Source organism: Malus sylvestris, chromosome 9, assembly GCF_916048215.2.
Source record: "Malus sylvestris chromosome 9, drMalSylv7.2, whole genome shotgun sequence".
Lineage (NCBI taxonomy): Eukaryota > Viridiplantae > Streptophyta > Magnoliopsida > Rosales > Rosaceae > Malus > Malus sylvestris.
The window spans coordinates 8377789-8392105 of record NC_062268.1 but is presented as its reverse complement, the minus strand read 5'-3'; the positions used below and the strand labels follow the sequence as shown (position 1 = coordinate 8392105).

The 14317-nt window shown below is 37.8% G+C and overlaps 4 protein-coding genes across 7 annotated transcripts; 3 read left to right on the top strand and 1 right to left on the bottom strand.

Annotated features, from left to right (window-relative positions):
* The first annotated feature begins 1456 nt into the window (after positions 1–1456).
* Positions 1457–4449, top strand: LOC126582238 (protein NRT1/ PTR FAMILY 6.4-like). 3 transcript variants are annotated; one of them, XM_050246299.1, is made up of 5 exons: positions 1457–1605; positions 1707–1815; positions 1949–2166; positions 2535–3082; positions 3380–4449. In XM_050246299.1, the coding sequence occupies exons 1-5, from the start codon at positions 1603–1605 to the stop codon at positions 4272–4274; spliced, it is 1773 nt and encodes a 590-aa protein (XP_050102256.1). In that variant the 5' UTR covers positions 1457–1602; the 3' UTR covers positions 4275–4449. The 3 variants fall into 3 exon arrangements, with proteins under 3 accessions (XP_050102256.1, XP_050102254.1, XP_050102255.1); XM_050246297.1 differs by having other exon boundaries at positions 1463–1589; positions 1699–1815; XM_050246298.1 differs by having other exon boundaries at positions 1526–1593; positions 1699–1815.
* Positions 4450–4538: 89 nt separating this feature from the next.
* Positions 4539–6100, bottom strand: LOC126582255 (uncharacterized). Of its 2 annotated transcripts, XM_050246319.1 has the most exons (4): positions 5979–6048; positions 5430–5487; positions 4965–5169; positions 4539–4875 (listed from the first exon to the last, which is right to left on the bottom strand). In XM_050246319.1, the coding sequence occupies exons 3-4, from the start codon at positions 5154–5156 to the stop codon at positions 4744–4746; spliced, it is 324 nt and encodes a 107-aa protein (XP_050102276.1). In that variant the 5' UTR covers positions 5157–5169; positions 5430–5487; positions 5979–6048; the 3' UTR covers positions 4539–4743. The 2 variants fall into 2 exon arrangements, with proteins under 2 accessions (XP_050102276.1, XP_050102275.1); XM_050246318.1 differs by lacking the exon at positions 5430–5487 and having other exon boundaries at positions 5979–6100.
* A 714-nt stretch (positions 6101–6814) lies between these two features.
* LOC126582240 (pyrophosphate--fructose 6-phosphate 1-phosphotransferase subunit beta-like) lies at positions 6815–11220 on the top strand. Its single transcript, XM_050246301.1, has 16 exons — positions 6815–7080; positions 7648–7809; positions 7891–8012; positions 8202–8255; positions 8373–8479; positions 8597–8702; positions 8836–8899; positions 9108–9196; positions 9482–9613; positions 9718–9888; positions 9985–10100; positions 10197–10308; positions 10415–10499; positions 10632–10676; positions 10769–10837; positions 10929–11220. The coding sequence occupies exons 1-16, from the start codon at positions 6921–6923 to the stop codon at positions 11003–11005; spliced, it is 1671 nt and encodes a 556-aa protein (XP_050102258.1). The 5' UTR covers positions 6815–6920; the 3' UTR covers positions 11006–11220.
* A 649-nt stretch (positions 11221–11869) lies between these two features.
* Positions 11870–13676, top strand: LOC126582254 (glycine-rich RNA-binding protein 4, mitochondrial-like). Its single transcript, XM_050246317.1, has 5 exons — positions 11870–12106; positions 12210–12278; positions 12447–12553; positions 12635–12738; positions 13434–13676. The coding sequence occupies exons 1-4, from the start codon at positions 11959–11961 to the stop codon at positions 12719–12721; spliced, it is 411 nt and encodes a 136-aa protein (XP_050102274.1). The 5' UTR covers positions 11870–11958; the 3' UTR covers positions 12722–12738; positions 13434–13676.
* Positions 13677–14317: the final 641 nt, after the last annotated feature.

The window sequence follows — 14317 nt, the reverse complement described above, 5'->3', positions numbered from 1 at the left end:
TGCAAAGGATTCAAATCAAGCACGCAATAATGGGCACCAAATAGTGAAAAGAACTATTTAATTAGGGTTTGTTAATACTAACAATACTCATTTATAAATAAGTAATGGTCATCCCCCTTTCGGGGAGGGTATGTGTCTTGTACGCGACCATTGCTGAAAAACTAATCTTGCCTAATCTTTCTTCATTTGAGAAAAAAAAAAACTGGAAAAATACAATCTAATAGTAAAAGAAATACGAACTGTAAACTTATACATATGTTCCAACTTTAAATTTTTTGTTGACGTAAAGTCGTCTAAATGTACTTGATACGTGTAATTTATAAGAGATTTACATGTATTCGAAAGATAGAAATTTGTGAAGGGGCGGTGGACCATTTGATTTGATTCTGCATAAGATATTATCTATGGCATCGAAGTGATATGGAGCGGTAGCCTTTTTCCTTTCTCAAGTCTATCAAAAAAATGTGAATTGTCACTTTCCATTGTTGGTTGCAAGCACAAAAACCACAAAAACATATTTACGTATTCAAGGCCGGCCCTAAGGGTAGCCCAAGTAGGCGTCCGCCTTGGGTCCCCACTTTGGAAGGGCCTCAAAAAAAAATTTATATCCTGAAATTAACATATAAATACAAAAAAAGTAAGAAATATCGTAATTCATTTGAAACACGAAACTGCCTTTCAGTCACTAGATTTTTCTTAATTTTTCTTGTTTTTCAAATTTACTGCCGATCTATCTGTCCAACTCCCAATCCATCTGTCCAAATGCATATAAAGTTATAAAACTCAAGTCTCTTTGCAATCTTTTTTCTTTCAACTTCTCATTCTCTCAATTTCTATCGAATGTTTAAACCAACTTCCTATTCTCTCTATTTCTATTGAATGTTTAAACCAACTATCATATGGTCTTAAGATTGTACTTTAAGGTAATCAAAACTTTGAATTATATATATTTTTTTTCAATAACTTTTTATTCAATGGATTATTTTAATATTCAATTAGTTAGTGTGATGTTGATTTTAGAAGGAAAAAAAACACAAGAAAAACAATTGGCGTTGAATTTATTATACTCGTCAATCAAGTTTTATTGTTATTTACTCTCGTGATCATCAAGTTTTATTGTTCTTCACTTTCAATCTTAAACTCTTGACTGCAAACATTTAGTACATTTGTGTCTAAAAACGTGAATCGTGTAATGTTTAAATAATGTTTGTATATTTTTCTTCTTTTGATATTAATTTTTAATGATATTTGATGTGAAATATAACTTTTTATGTATTTAGCGAATTCTTTTTTTATGCAAATTAATATACAAAGGACCGGAGATCAAAGAATTTTAGGGCCTCACTTCGAAGGCTTGCCTAGGGCCCCAAATTCTAAGGTCCGGCCTGTACGTATTCGAAAATGGTCACATGCCTTTAACTATGTGGAGTGCCTTACCTGCTCTTCACCATGCACCAGAAATTGTGAGACCGTGACAAAGCTACTATTCCCCATCCCTCCCACTTCTCTTTATAACCTCCAATCATTCATGGAATCTCATGCTACCACTGCAAATTCTGAACAAGAAAAAGCACTCTCTCTCTCTCTCTCTCTCTCTAAAAAATGGTAGCTACTTACTCGTACAACTTCAATATTATACTAAAAACTTGAAATTTTTCAATGAGTTTTTTTCTTTCTTTTTACATTTTTTTCCTTCACTTCAACAGGTTTTGATCTCAAGGAGAGGTGAGGAAGATGGAGATTTGGTGGATTTTAGAGGAAATCCGGCGGACAAATCTAAAACTGGTGGATGGCTTGCTGCAGGGCTTATTTTGGGTGCTTTATTCTAAATTTTCGACTTAAATTCTCTTTTTCTGATATCCACGTTTGAGTTATGGACGGATCACGTCTAGCCATTATATGCATTATCTTAAGGTGATTTTTTTTTTCTTCATGATGAGTGTTGCAGGAATTGAACTAGCTGAGAGGATATGTGTGATGGGAATTTCTATGAATTTGGTAACATACTTGGTTGGAAATTTGCATTTATCTTCTGCAAAATCTGCAAACATAGTGACCAATTTCATGGGCACTTTGAACCTCCTTGGCCTCCTTGGTGGGTTCCTAGCAGATGCTAAGCTTGGAAGGTACCTCACAGTTGCACTTTCTGCAACCATAACGGCTGTGGTAAGTTTTGAGCCAAGGACAATTTGCAATATTAACCTTTTTACGAACACATTAAAGACTTCTAGCCCACTTTTCGTTTGGCACTCCTCAAAAGTCATTCTACCAAGAAATATTCACCTTTTAGGAAGCGCGTAATGATTTATTTTTAAGATCTATATGAATAAGAATCAATCGAAACCCCCTCAAGCAGTTCTCCAGCAGTGCTCGAACCCCCTTCGATATGCTCAAGCCCTCAATTGCTTAGATTCGAGAAGTTTAAAATGCTAGGCTAAAAGCCTTTTACATATCCAAAATTTGCTACTTTTGAAAAATTTTCAAGTCCAAATCTGCAGTTTAAAAGCTGAATTGTTCTTGTTCTTGCATCTTAGGGGATAATATTGTTGACATTGGCGACATCGATTCATAGCATGAGACCACCTCCATGTGATGACTACAGACAGCAACACCATCAATGCATTGAGGCCAACGGAACCCAGTTAGCCCTACTCTATGCTGCTTTGTACACTACAGCACTGGGTGGTGGTGGCATAAAATCCAACGTCTCAGGCTTTGGGTCCGACCAATTCGATGGTGCGGACCCCAAGGAAGAGAAGGCCATGATCTTTTTCTTCAACAGGTTCTACTTCGGCATCAGCATTGGGTCTCTGTTTGCCGTCGTTGTGCTGGTGTATGTGCAAGTCAATGTTAGCAGAGGGTTGGGTTATGGAATAGCGGCTGGGGCGATGATCATAGCGATCATCGTATTGCTCGCGGGAACGAGGTTTTATCGGTTCAGCAAGCCTCGAGGCAGCCCTTTAACTGTCATATGGAGAGTGATATTTTTGGCTTGGAAGAAGAGGGCTTATCCTCATCCATCTCATCCAAGCCTTTTGAATGGATGCCAAGAGGCCAAGATCCCCCACACAGAGAGGCTCAAGTAAGTTTACTTACAAGCCATTATTCCATATATATATATATATCATGAAGTGATTTTCGTACGTCATTTTCTTCCCTGCACACACTGCTTATTTTTTGCCTTTGGATTGAATAAATAGAAAATCACATTTTTAAATATGCGGGTGCAAAATGAGAAATGGGCGTGAGGAACCTAAAATATCCGAATCCGAATATCTACATACGTGCATAATCAGAACTTGGCCATCTAACTTTAAAACATCAAGTTTCTTCACTGGCATTGACTAGCTTTTGTTTATCTACGCATGTGAATGGTTAGGTGTCTAGACAAAGCTGCAATCCTAGATGAATATGCTGCTCATGAAGGAAACAGAAGCAACTCATGGATAGTATCCACAGTGACCCAAGTTGAAGAGGTGAAACTGGTCTTCAAGCTCATGCCGATCTGGTCGACATGTATCCTCTTCTGGACGGTCTACTCTCAGATGACTACGTTCACCATTGAACAAGCCACTTTCATGAACCGAAAAGTAGGCTCCTTTGAAATCCCAGCGGGTTCTTTCTCGGTGTTCCTCTTCATCACCATCCTCGTCTTTACTTCCTTAAACGAGAAACTATTTGTCCCCCTTGCTCGGAAACTCACCAACAATGCCCAAGGAATAACAAGCCTTCAAAGGGTTGGAGTTGGACTCATTTTATCAATGGCGGCCATGGTAGCTTCCGCAATAGTAGAGAAAGAAAGAAGGAACATCGCAGTTCACCAAAATACCAAACTAAGTGCTTTCTGGCTTATCCCACAATACTTCCTCGTGGGTGCAGGGGAAGCTTTTGTCTATGTCGGACAACTTGAGTTTTTCATCAGAGAGGCTCCGGACAGGATGAAGTCCATGAGCACGGGGCTTTTCTTAAGCACCATCTCAATGGGATTCTACGTTAGCAGCCTTTTGGTGACAGTAGTGGACAAAGTGACTAGGAAGAGCTGGCTGAGGAGTAACTTGAATAAGGGAAGGCTAGATAACTTCTACTGGGTCCTTGCGGTGCTAGGAGCTACAAATTTTTTAGTTTTTCTTGCCTTTGCAATGAGACACCAATACAAAGGCCATCAACACAATAGCCCTGATGATAGTGGCGAAAAGGAGTTCAAGAGCTCAAACATCAAAACAGTTGAAGAGATGGCAGAGCTAATCAGAATTGAGGCAAAGGAAGGACCTTAGGACCCTAATATGTATGCTTCCAAAAGGATCTTGTGTAATATTGTATGCTAATCAATCATTTCTTAGGTATTTAAATCCTTTTTTTTGTCTGCGGTCTCTCTCAGACTAAATGTAAGTGCAATGTGAACTAGAATGTAATGCAATGATAGATTTTTATTCATCCGAAAAAACAAAATTTACAGCATAACAACATATCCATGACACGTCAAGAAATCAGGCATTCGTCAAATCAAACCATCCAACATACTGCATATAGAAGCCATCTAGTTGCAAGATTACTTGTTTCAGCATTAATGAACTAGTTCAGAACCACTGCAGATTTTGAGACGCAAAGCCAAACATGGAATTGATAAACAACTGGATCCAGAATTGGCTTCTTATAAAAAAAATACAGGAATATTAGTCTCCTCGATCAAGAGGCACATATCTAAGAAGCTGAGAGCTGACCTCTAAACAATTACATAGGCCATTAAGAAGAACCACTTGCAGAAGCAGGTTGGTGATTTATGACCAAAGGGGGGCGCAGAGCTCGGTGGCTTTCCAAGTTTTGTTTGCGGGCTTTATACATCTCTTCTGTCTCAATCACGACCAATCTTTTAACCTGCGTGGAAAATAACATGCTAATGTTATCAATTATGGAGAGGAAAGATGCCTTAATCTACGAATGCATCAACTGAGAATTTATCAAACCTGTTGGAGCATTCCCCTGACTGTAGGAGTATTCCATCGCATGACAGTTCGGTTGCACTTTCCGAGACGTAATGCCTCTAAAGTACGCCTGTGAAGTCTCCTGGTTCCCGGGATTCCCCTCACCAAAGTTATATACAGATTAGGGCTCCATGCAATTGGGACACTGGCTTTATAAGCCTTGAAAGCATTCATTTTCTTCTCCAACCTACACATCCCAAAGTGGTGCCAAAGCCATAACTTCAATATATATGAAAACTAGTAATACATCGCTGCATCAGAATGAAAATAAACTCCAGAACGAAGATAAGCATAACAACTCGGGCTGGCCAGTGCCAATCATTCAAAGATGAACACCGAAACATTAAAAACGGGCTGGCTAGTGCCAATCATTCGCCTTGTTTACATTACAATCGTTTTCACTCTAAACCAATAAATCATGGTAAAAAAATCAGAACAATTACGTACCCGTAAAGCAAGCTCAGTGGCCTTGAACACTAATATCTCTTCATTTCACCACTACCAACTACACGGTTCAACCAAAACCACCACGGGCACAACACGTAACGATCAATCACAAAGAAAAAAGAAAAATTGTTCACTAAGCCGAAATTCCATGAACTTGGATTGTTACCCAGTTTCGGAAACCTAATGCATTTCCCCAAAAGTTATTAAATTTATCCCAAATCTCCATTCACTTACTCCTCAAATTAAACAAATTCAACAAAAATAAGATGTTGTATTATCTCTAAAGCTGGAAGGAAACTAAGCCCGTTTGGTAATTAAGCTCAATCTTCTCAAGAACAAAACTTTTTAATCTTCATTTCGCCCAAAAATCAGGTTTTTTTTTTTACTGGTAGATTCAACATTTACCGGGCAATTCATGAACTACAGAAAGTAAAACAACGAGAACGCAGAAAGAGAAAAAGTAGCAGATTAACAAACTGAAAAATGAGGAAGAAAGACAGAGATTATATAGGAGAGAGAGAGGGGGGGATGGTGAGAGAGATGATGTACGTTTGTCGACGGAGATGCAACTAGTGACGACGGCGGCGGCGAAAAGGGACTGCCTTGTTAGTGAAGGAGTCTGAGTGGGTGAAGTAGATTTTAGCTCCTTCGGCTATGTAGGCCTGGCTGGAATTTTGGGCCTTTTGGTTTGGGTCTATCTTCTACGTACCAAGCCCAACATACTGACCTTTAACTTTCTTTTTGTTTTCTTATAGCCCAACATACTTCGTAACTCGTTTGAAATTACTTTTATAAAAACAACTCATAAACGCTTTTGCTAGAGGTGTTTATTATAAATACATTGTAGTTTTGAATAAAGATCTAAGTGCATCATAAAAAATCACTTTCCATTTTGGCAGTGCTTATTGGAAGCAGTATCCGGCAGGCGCTTCTCTGTAAAACCGTTTCTATGGAGTAAATTTTTTTTTAACCAAACCAATCAAAAGCGCTTTTGTGGTCTGGAAAACATTGTTGCATCCCTTCCAAAAGCATCCCAAAAAAGGGTGGCACAATAAGTCATTGCAATTTGGCTAGCTTAAGTGTCAAGCTCATCACAAATATATTATTGTCGCCGTTCATATGAATTGAACGCAAAACTTTTAGTGCGAAGATAAATACCATTAGATAAAAACAAACAAGCTATAGTAATTGAGACGTACAAGATCTTAGGACTCACATATATGTCAAAGTAATATGCAACTCCATGTAGATTTGGGTTATACGCTAACTATTTATCGTACTAATAGTATTTTAGTTCAAGAGTGTTAGGAGAGATCTCGAGTTCGAATATTCTCGGATAAAGTACAAAAAGTTACCAATATCACGGTCTCTAATATTGACTGCCTACTACCAACGCAAGGTACGTGATGATACCATTATCCATAACAAACTCACCGCTTCTCTCTCTCTCTCTCTCCACTGTCACATTCGCTGTGTAGTTTGAAGGCAACGATGTACTCCATGAATGGCAAGGCAGTGCCTGGTCGCTTCGTCTCTGCATACAGCGAGGTCCAGGCCAGTCGTCTCGACGTTCCGCTTCCTCTCCCTTCTGTTCTGAAGAGCTCCTTCAGCGTCGTCGATGGCCCCAAAAGCTCCGCCGCCGGAAACCCAGGTCTCTATTTCTTCTTTAATCAATTACACACAATTTACTGTAGTTATGAAAGTGTACTCGTTGATTACTGCAGTCTTTCTACCATAACCAAACGAATGTAAAGTTTTCAACTTTTTCAATAAATGGATATTTATATTAGGATAATACTTTCAAATAACGTATCTTTATCGAATAAAATCAACTATCGGAATCGTTTAATTTTTTAATCTTAATTTGAAGATCACCTTTTCGAAAAATCATTTCAATCAGAGATCATTTAGTAATTAAAAATCATAGGACAAATTGATGGTGTACTGTCAAGTAATATATTCATGATCATTTGGTCATTCAAATTTATAGAAAAATCGTTCAAATTTATAGAAAAAAAAATTGATGATGTACTACCAAGTAATATATTCATAATAACCGTCCATATATTTGATACATTTGAAGATAAAACAATTTCTAATTCGAATGATTTTTGGTAGGAGTGATCTTCAAATGAAGATTAATACATCAAAGAGAATAAATAAAGAGAGGGGTTTCGATTTAGTTTGTGATGTAATTTTGTTCAATATATTTGTGCAGAGGAAATAGCCAAGTTGTTTCCTAACCTATTTGGGCAGCCTTCAGCAATGCTACGGCCAGGCGGTTCTTCGGTGCTTCCGAAGGATAAGAGTTTGAAGATTGGAGTGGTTCTCTCAGGAGGACAGGCCCCCGGTGGACACAATGTTATTTGTGGGATATTTGGTGAGGCTATTGCCTTGTTCAGATGAAACTTTAGCACTCGAGAGTTTCGTTAACTTTTCGTTATTTCTATTTTGTGGTTAGATTACTTGCAGAAGCACACTAGTGGAAGCATAATGTATGGATTTAAGGGTGGTCCGGCAGGGATCATGAAGTGTAAATACGTTCAACTGTCCGCGGAATTCATCTACCCTTACAGAAATCAGGTTATCTTTCGCTTCGAAATATTATCATCTATCAACCAATGTTCAGCACTTTCTTCTTTCTTGTGTTGCAAGGAATTTTTTTTTTCCAAGTAGATTGCTCTTATATAATTTGTTCATTACAAGAGACTTTGATCTAGTTTGCTTTTTAATCAAATTTGTAGCGTGCTTTCTCACATTCTCTTTTGACAGGGTGGCTTTGACATGATTGCAAGCGGCAGAGACAAGATTGAAACTCCCGAACAGGTTACTTATTGGTCCTGTAAAATTGTTGACATGTTTATCAAATTCATCTCTGTGCAGATTTTCTTCTCACAGATCAAATTTTAGATATATGGTAAATGAAGTGTGTATGCTTTTCAGTTTAAGCTAGCAGAAGAAACAGCAAAGAAGTTTGATTTAGACGGGCTTGTGGTCATTGGCGGGGATGACTCAAATACCAATGCTTGCCTTCTAGCTGAACACTTCAGGTACAAAATATGTCTCTCCAAGTTAATGTTCTGCTATATCTGCGACTTTGTACAGCAAGCTTTAGTATTTATGCTTCTGTAATCTTCGAGATCTCTCAAGACTCTTATGCTTTTTAGGGGTAAAAATATGAAGACACAGGTAATTGGATGTCCCAAAACCATTGATGGTGATCTGAAAAGCAAAGAGGTGCCCATAAGTTTTGGATTCGACACTGCATGCAAGGTAATTCTTACGCCATTGTTATACATTGTGATGCAAGCAATCAAATTTTTGCCTTATCATACGAAAAGAACTGTACGTTCTTTAGTCTAAGTTTGGTGTACTTGTTATGATCTTCACTGTGATAAACGTGCAGCTATATTCAGAAATGATTGGTAACGTGATGATGGATGCCCGTTCAACTGGGAAGTACTACCACTGTAAGTGCTCTGGTTGTATAAGAATGAATCAGTTATCAGATTGTGTCGTGCTTTATATGTTGTTCGATGGCATCAAGCAAGTTTTAAAAACTTGCCATGATTTTGCAAGATACACATTTAGTTAAGGATGACTTTCAGGAACATGTATAAGAACTGTGACCGTAAATGTTTATTCTTGATTGTCCTCCCTAATTTTCTATTTATGCAGTTGTAAGGCTTATGGGGCGTGCAGCTTCTCATATAACCTTGGAGTGTGCACTGCAGACTCGTCCAAACGTCACGATTATTGGGGAAGAGGTATTTTCTGGTATCCTTCTATCTCCAAGTTTGAGCTCCAATGTTAATTGGAAATGATACTAGCCAACTTCCAGTTTTTTTGATTGGCCGGAATCTCTTTTTGTTATCACTTTTCAAATTACGCTTGAAATTTATCAACTATCTTTTAACTTCTGGCTTAATTGAAAGAAAAGTGAGAGCTGGTGACCCAATAACAGACTGAATTAGAATTTAGAAGAATGGATGGGTGAACCTTCAGTTTCTATGTAAACTTTTTTGACTTGACAATGTTTCCTCTTGCGATAGGTTGCTGCCAAGAAGCAGACACTCAAGAGTGTAACAGACTATATAACAGATATAATCTGCAAACGTTCGGAACTTGGGTTTAATTATGGTGTCATACTTATACCAGAAGGCCTGATTGATTTCATTCCAGAGGTATCATTTTCAAAGACTCGAGAGGATATAATTCGCTCGATTCCATGTTTTGACAGCCGGAAAATTCTCAAAGTTTTGTTTTGGCTTTACCATAAAACTTGCAGGTGCAGCAACTAATTTCGGAGCTTAACGAAATCTTAGCTCATGATATTGTTGATGAAGCAGGGGTGTGGAAACAGAAACTCCAGAGCCAATCCCTTGAGCTTTTTGAGTTTTTGCCGCAAACAATTCAGGAGCAACTACTGCTCGAAAGAGATCCACACGGGAATGTGCAGGTAAATTCTTTTGATTGTCGTATCTTTGTACTTTATCCACTGGCCTTTGTCCGAATATTGCATTTGTTGAATCTTAACACGATGTTAAGCATTTAGGTAGCAAAAATAGAGACAGAAAAGATGCTCCTTCAAATGGTAGAAACTGAACTGCACAAACGGATGCAGGAGGGGACATATAAGCGTGACTTTGCTGGAAAGACACACTTCTTCGGGTACCAAAATATTTGTTCATCTGGTTCATTCGATCATATGATTCATATTCCTGTATGTTCGTTCCTCGTATCACATACTTGATTTTTACCTTGCAGTTATGAGGGCAGATGTGGTCTTCCTACAAACTTTGATGCAAACTACTGCTATGCATTAGGTTATGGTGCCGGTGCGCTCCTTCATTCAGGAAAGACAGGATTGATATCCTCTGTAAGTCATAGTTCATTCATTCTTCTTAGTTCATCAAGTTTGTTTATTTCGTTACGCAAAAGGCTTAAAGTCGTAAGGGTTTTGCTAATTTAAACTATGTATGCAGGTGGGAAATCTGGCTGCGCCGGTTGAGCAATGGACAGTTGGTGGCACGGCATTGACTTCTTTAATGGATGTGGAGCGGAGACATGGTACAGAAAACACTCGGCTTAAGATCATAAAACTTCGTTCAAGCTAAATCGCTCGTAATCCCATATTACGTGATTGCTCTTATAACAAATCCAATCATGCATATATTAATTCTGAGAGTTTAAATTTTGCAGGAAAGTTCAAGCCTGTGATTAAGAAAGCAATGGTGGAACTTGAAGGTAAAACACTTGTCTGAGCCCTTAATTATCCACCTGCAAACAACGGTGCACTTCTTGACACTCTCTATGTTTCTTTGCTGGTGGAATATCAGGTGCACCATTCAAAAAATTTGCATCATTCCGGGACGAGTGGGCTCTTAAGAATCGCTACGTTAATCCGGGTTAGTTATAACACTTAAACCGTCGTAAATTTTTTGTTACGGAATATGAAAGTCAGGTTTTTGAGTTGCTGAAGTTTTCGCTTTCGATCAGGTCCGATTCAATTTGTTGGGTCTGCAGCAAATACGATCAACAACACTCTTCTGCTGGAACTTGGAGCACAAGCATAGGGAAGAACTGATTCACATCTAAATAAAAACTTAGGACATGATGTACATTTGGAAATGCTGAATAGGTTTGCATTTTTTTGGGTCTAAGAGCTTGTAGCTCAAGTGGCCAAACGACATTTATCTTCTAATTGATATGTTTGAAACTGGTCGTTAATCTATTCATAACAAGTCACAGTGAGCCATAGCTAATAATGAAATTAAATATATTTGTCTTTTGTTTTGTGAGAGTTGACTCGAGACCTCCTCTAGCCAAGCAGAGATCGTGATGGTGTAGGCACAAACATGCACAATGTGAGTTTCAAGAAGTGATGTTTTTTGAGTTTCGAATGGCTGAAGCGAAATAATTTTAGGGGTGTGATATCCACACATCCCATTTTACTTCTCACACACCTTTTTAATTTTCAGCCGTCGGATCGGATGAATTGAAGAAGATCAATGGATAGAAATTATCAAGAGGTGTGTGAGAAGTAAAATGGGGTATGTGAATAGCACACCCCTAATTTTATTTGAGTTTCTGATGACAAAATGAAATTTGATATTAGCTTTAGAGGGCATTTCAATAAATAAGCCCTAAACCTATAGAAATTCGAGTTCGGATTCTCGCCGAATCCTTTTTGTGATGATCCTGGTCCGTGAATCGTGTCTGCTTATCGTACACCGTGCGGTCAAAAATCATTTTAAATATTTTTATTTAAAAATAAACATAAACAGTATTTGACAAAAACTGACTGCACGATGTACGATGAACGGATCCTTAGAATCCTCTTCAAAATGATCCGGAGAGGATCATGTTGGTAAAAAATTTATGCCACGTGGCATGGACCTCAAAATTCAGCCAGCCCACAAACCCAAACCCAAATGCGTGAGTTTAAATCCTGCCAAACCACCAGAAGCTCAAAACTCAAAGGCGCGCAAAAAGAAGGGGAACAAATCATCGGCTAATCACGTAATCAATGAGGAACAACACTTTGTGGACGCTCCTTGCTCGGAGAGCATCGACAACCACCACACTCCGAAACCCAACTTCAAGTCGGCGGTTCTTTTGCTCGCCACCGTCTTCCTCCTCCTCTCCACCCCAAAACAACAAGCTTTTCGTTGGAGGTTTCTCTCTCTACTCCTTCCCATACATACAATACACCTTCAAAGTTATGTACTTTTCGAGTTTTGATCGTTTTTACGGTGATTTGGCTTCTGGGATTTGCAGGATTGTCATGGTCGGTGGATGAGAAGTCCTTAAAAGACGCTTTCTCATCCTTCGGGGAGGTCACTGAAGGTAAAATCTTGATTTCCCAGTTCGAAATTTTGCATACTATTCATTAGTCGTCTACATGTTCGATGAAATGCCCCAATGATCGCTAGCAGTTTATTTCACAATGATTTGGATGTTACGTATGGTTTTCCTGAAAAAAGAATTAATCTTTGTTCATATTCTGCAATGTAGTGAAGATAGTGTATGACAGAGATTCCGGCAGGTCGAGAGGGTTCGGATTTGTTAATTTCTCCAAGGAAGATGAAGCCCAGGTTGCAAAAGATGCCATGGATGGAAAGGTGATGCAAAAACTATAGTTTGCATGGATCAAAGTTTATTTTCTGGAAAAGATTTTCTGATTGATGTAGTTCTGCTTGCAGGCATTGTTGGGTCGGCCATTGAGGGTTACTTCTGCTGTTGAAAAAGTTCGGGGCGGACCTGTTGTGGTTCCTCGCCTTCCTACATGAACTCCTGTGGTACAGTGGTAAGTTATGTTCCATGTTAATGGTGAATCGATGATGACTAAATACGTTTAGTTGTGAAAGCTGTAAATAGTGCTTTGCAATAGGATGACCGTTATTCCTTGTCATTTGAAGAGAATGATTGCTTTTGATTGGTCAATCACGTACATCTAATTAGTGACAAAACTTGTTTACTAATTCATTTCACTAATTACTTCACATATGGTTAAGAAGCTTTATGTTTTATGTTTGTGATGATAGTATCTTGTTAGGAGGAAGGAACTTGGGAATCTTAAAAATTTAACAGCACTTCCAGTCACGCACTTGCCGTTGCAAGTTTTGTTCAAGCAAGTAGCTCAGATCACTGTTTCTTCAGATTCTTGTACATAACTGTTTTAGAAATTATAACAATCAGAGACTGGCGGCCGCGGAGAAGTCAATTAAAAATGCAATTAAGTTTTTTCGTTTGATCATCCATCTCTTACTGCTTGCAGTTTGCAGCTTTGCTCAACTGCACATTCATTTCGTAACCTTAACTCTACAGACTGCTAGTTTCTTCTTCATTGTAGTAACACCTATGTACGTCCAACCCACGATGCTTAAAAACCGTAGCTTAAATGCTCATCAACATTATTTTCTTTCTTCGTCATGATTGGTGTATTATTCGTTATAAAATTGCGTCTAAAAGTTCCTTAATTTCGGAGTTTTATGTTTGCAGGTGAATGGCCGAGTGACATGCAAAATGCAAGTTGAATGAAATTTTTACAAAGTTCTCGAAGCTTGTCAAAGCTCAGTTCTTACGTAGTTGTGTTAATCCATGCGAAAAATATATTCCAATAAGAATATAGATATATCTCCGTTCGTGTGTTCTTTCTGGCAAGTGTATGAAGCCAGACCCCATTTAATTATATAATATTTTTCTCTTTTTTTTTCTAATGAAATATAAGATTATTTTTGGGTATATTATTTGATAACTTTGTTAAAAAGGTACGTAAATGTTTGAAATATGTAATTTTTTTTGTAAATTATTACAAAAAATGTGTATTAAATGAAAATTATGTAAGTAAGTGTATAATACGTGTATCACATGTTAGAGTTTAAAATGTGCAATTTAATGAATCATAAAAAATTGTACGAAAACAGAATATTTAAAGACATGAAATATTTAAAGTTGTTTTTTATTTTCTCGAGTGAATTATGAAATTTGATTAAGTTGAGTAGAATAATGCCCAGAAACGACATGCCGTCTAATCACAATTGATATCACAAACCGACTTGGTTTGTGTGCGTCATACGGCACCGTATTGTTAAATATAAGAGTAAATTACAGCAATAGATCTTAACTTTAGTTCAATTGAAATAATGGTTTCTCAATTAAAAATTCATTATCATTTGTCTCTCAACTTATCAAAACGTGCAGTTATGGTCTCTTAACTAAAAATACATTACTATTGATTTATCAACTTTAATATAATTGGAGAAATAGTCTCTCAACTTTAACCCAATTAGAGCAATGATTCCTTAACTTTAACCCAATTGTAGCAATGGTCCTTCCAACATAATTCATTTTGACAAAATTCTGACAAAGTTGACGGAAAAGAC

Bases quoted from the DNA above. Each gene is read 5' to 3' on its own strand.
- LOC126582238 (XM_050246297.1), top strand. From the start codon at position 1,529: ATGGAATCTCATGCTACCACTGCAAATTCTGAACAAGAAAAAGCACTC. The intron at 1,816-1,948 runs GTGCTTTATTCT...TGAGTGTTGCAG, and splicing joins TGCTGCAGGGCTTATTTTGG to GAATTGAACTAGCTGAGAGG. The intron at 3,083-3,379 runs GTAAGTTTACTT...GTGAATGGTTAG, and splicing joins CCCCACACAGAGAGGCTCAA to GTGTCTAGACAAAGCTGCAA.
- LOC126582240 (XM_050246301.1), top strand. From the start codon at position 6,921: ATGTACTCCATGAATGGCAAGGCAGTGCCTGGTCGCTTCGTCTCTGCA. The intron at 8,256-8,372 runs GTTACTTATTGG...TATGCTTTTCAG, and splicing joins AGATTGAAACTCCCGAACAG to TTTAAGCTAGCAGAAGAAAC. The intron at 9,889-9,984 runs GTAAATTCTTTT...TTAAGCATTTAG, and splicing joins ATCCACACGGGAATGTGCAG to GTAGCAAAAATAGAGACAGA.
- LOC126582255 (XM_050246318.1), bottom strand. From the start codon at position 5,156: ATGAATGCTTTCAAGGCTTATAAAGCCAGTGTCCCAATTGCATGGAGC. The intron at 4,876-4,964 runs GTTTGATAAATT...TTTTCCACGCAG, and splicing joins TCAGGGGAATGCTCCAACAG to GTTAAAAGATTGGTCGTGAT.
- LOC126582254 (XM_050246317.1), top strand. From the start codon at position 11,959: ATGAGGAACAACACTTTGTGGACGCTCCTTGCTCGGAGAGCATCGACA. The intron at 12,279-12,446 runs GTAAAATCTTGA...TCTGCAATGTAG, and splicing joins CTTCGGGGAGGTCACTGAAG to TGAAGATAGTGTATGACAGA. The intron at 12,554-12,634 runs GTGATGCAAAAA...TTCTGCTTGCAG, and splicing joins AAGATGCCATGGATGGAAAG to GCATTGTTGGGTCGGCCATT.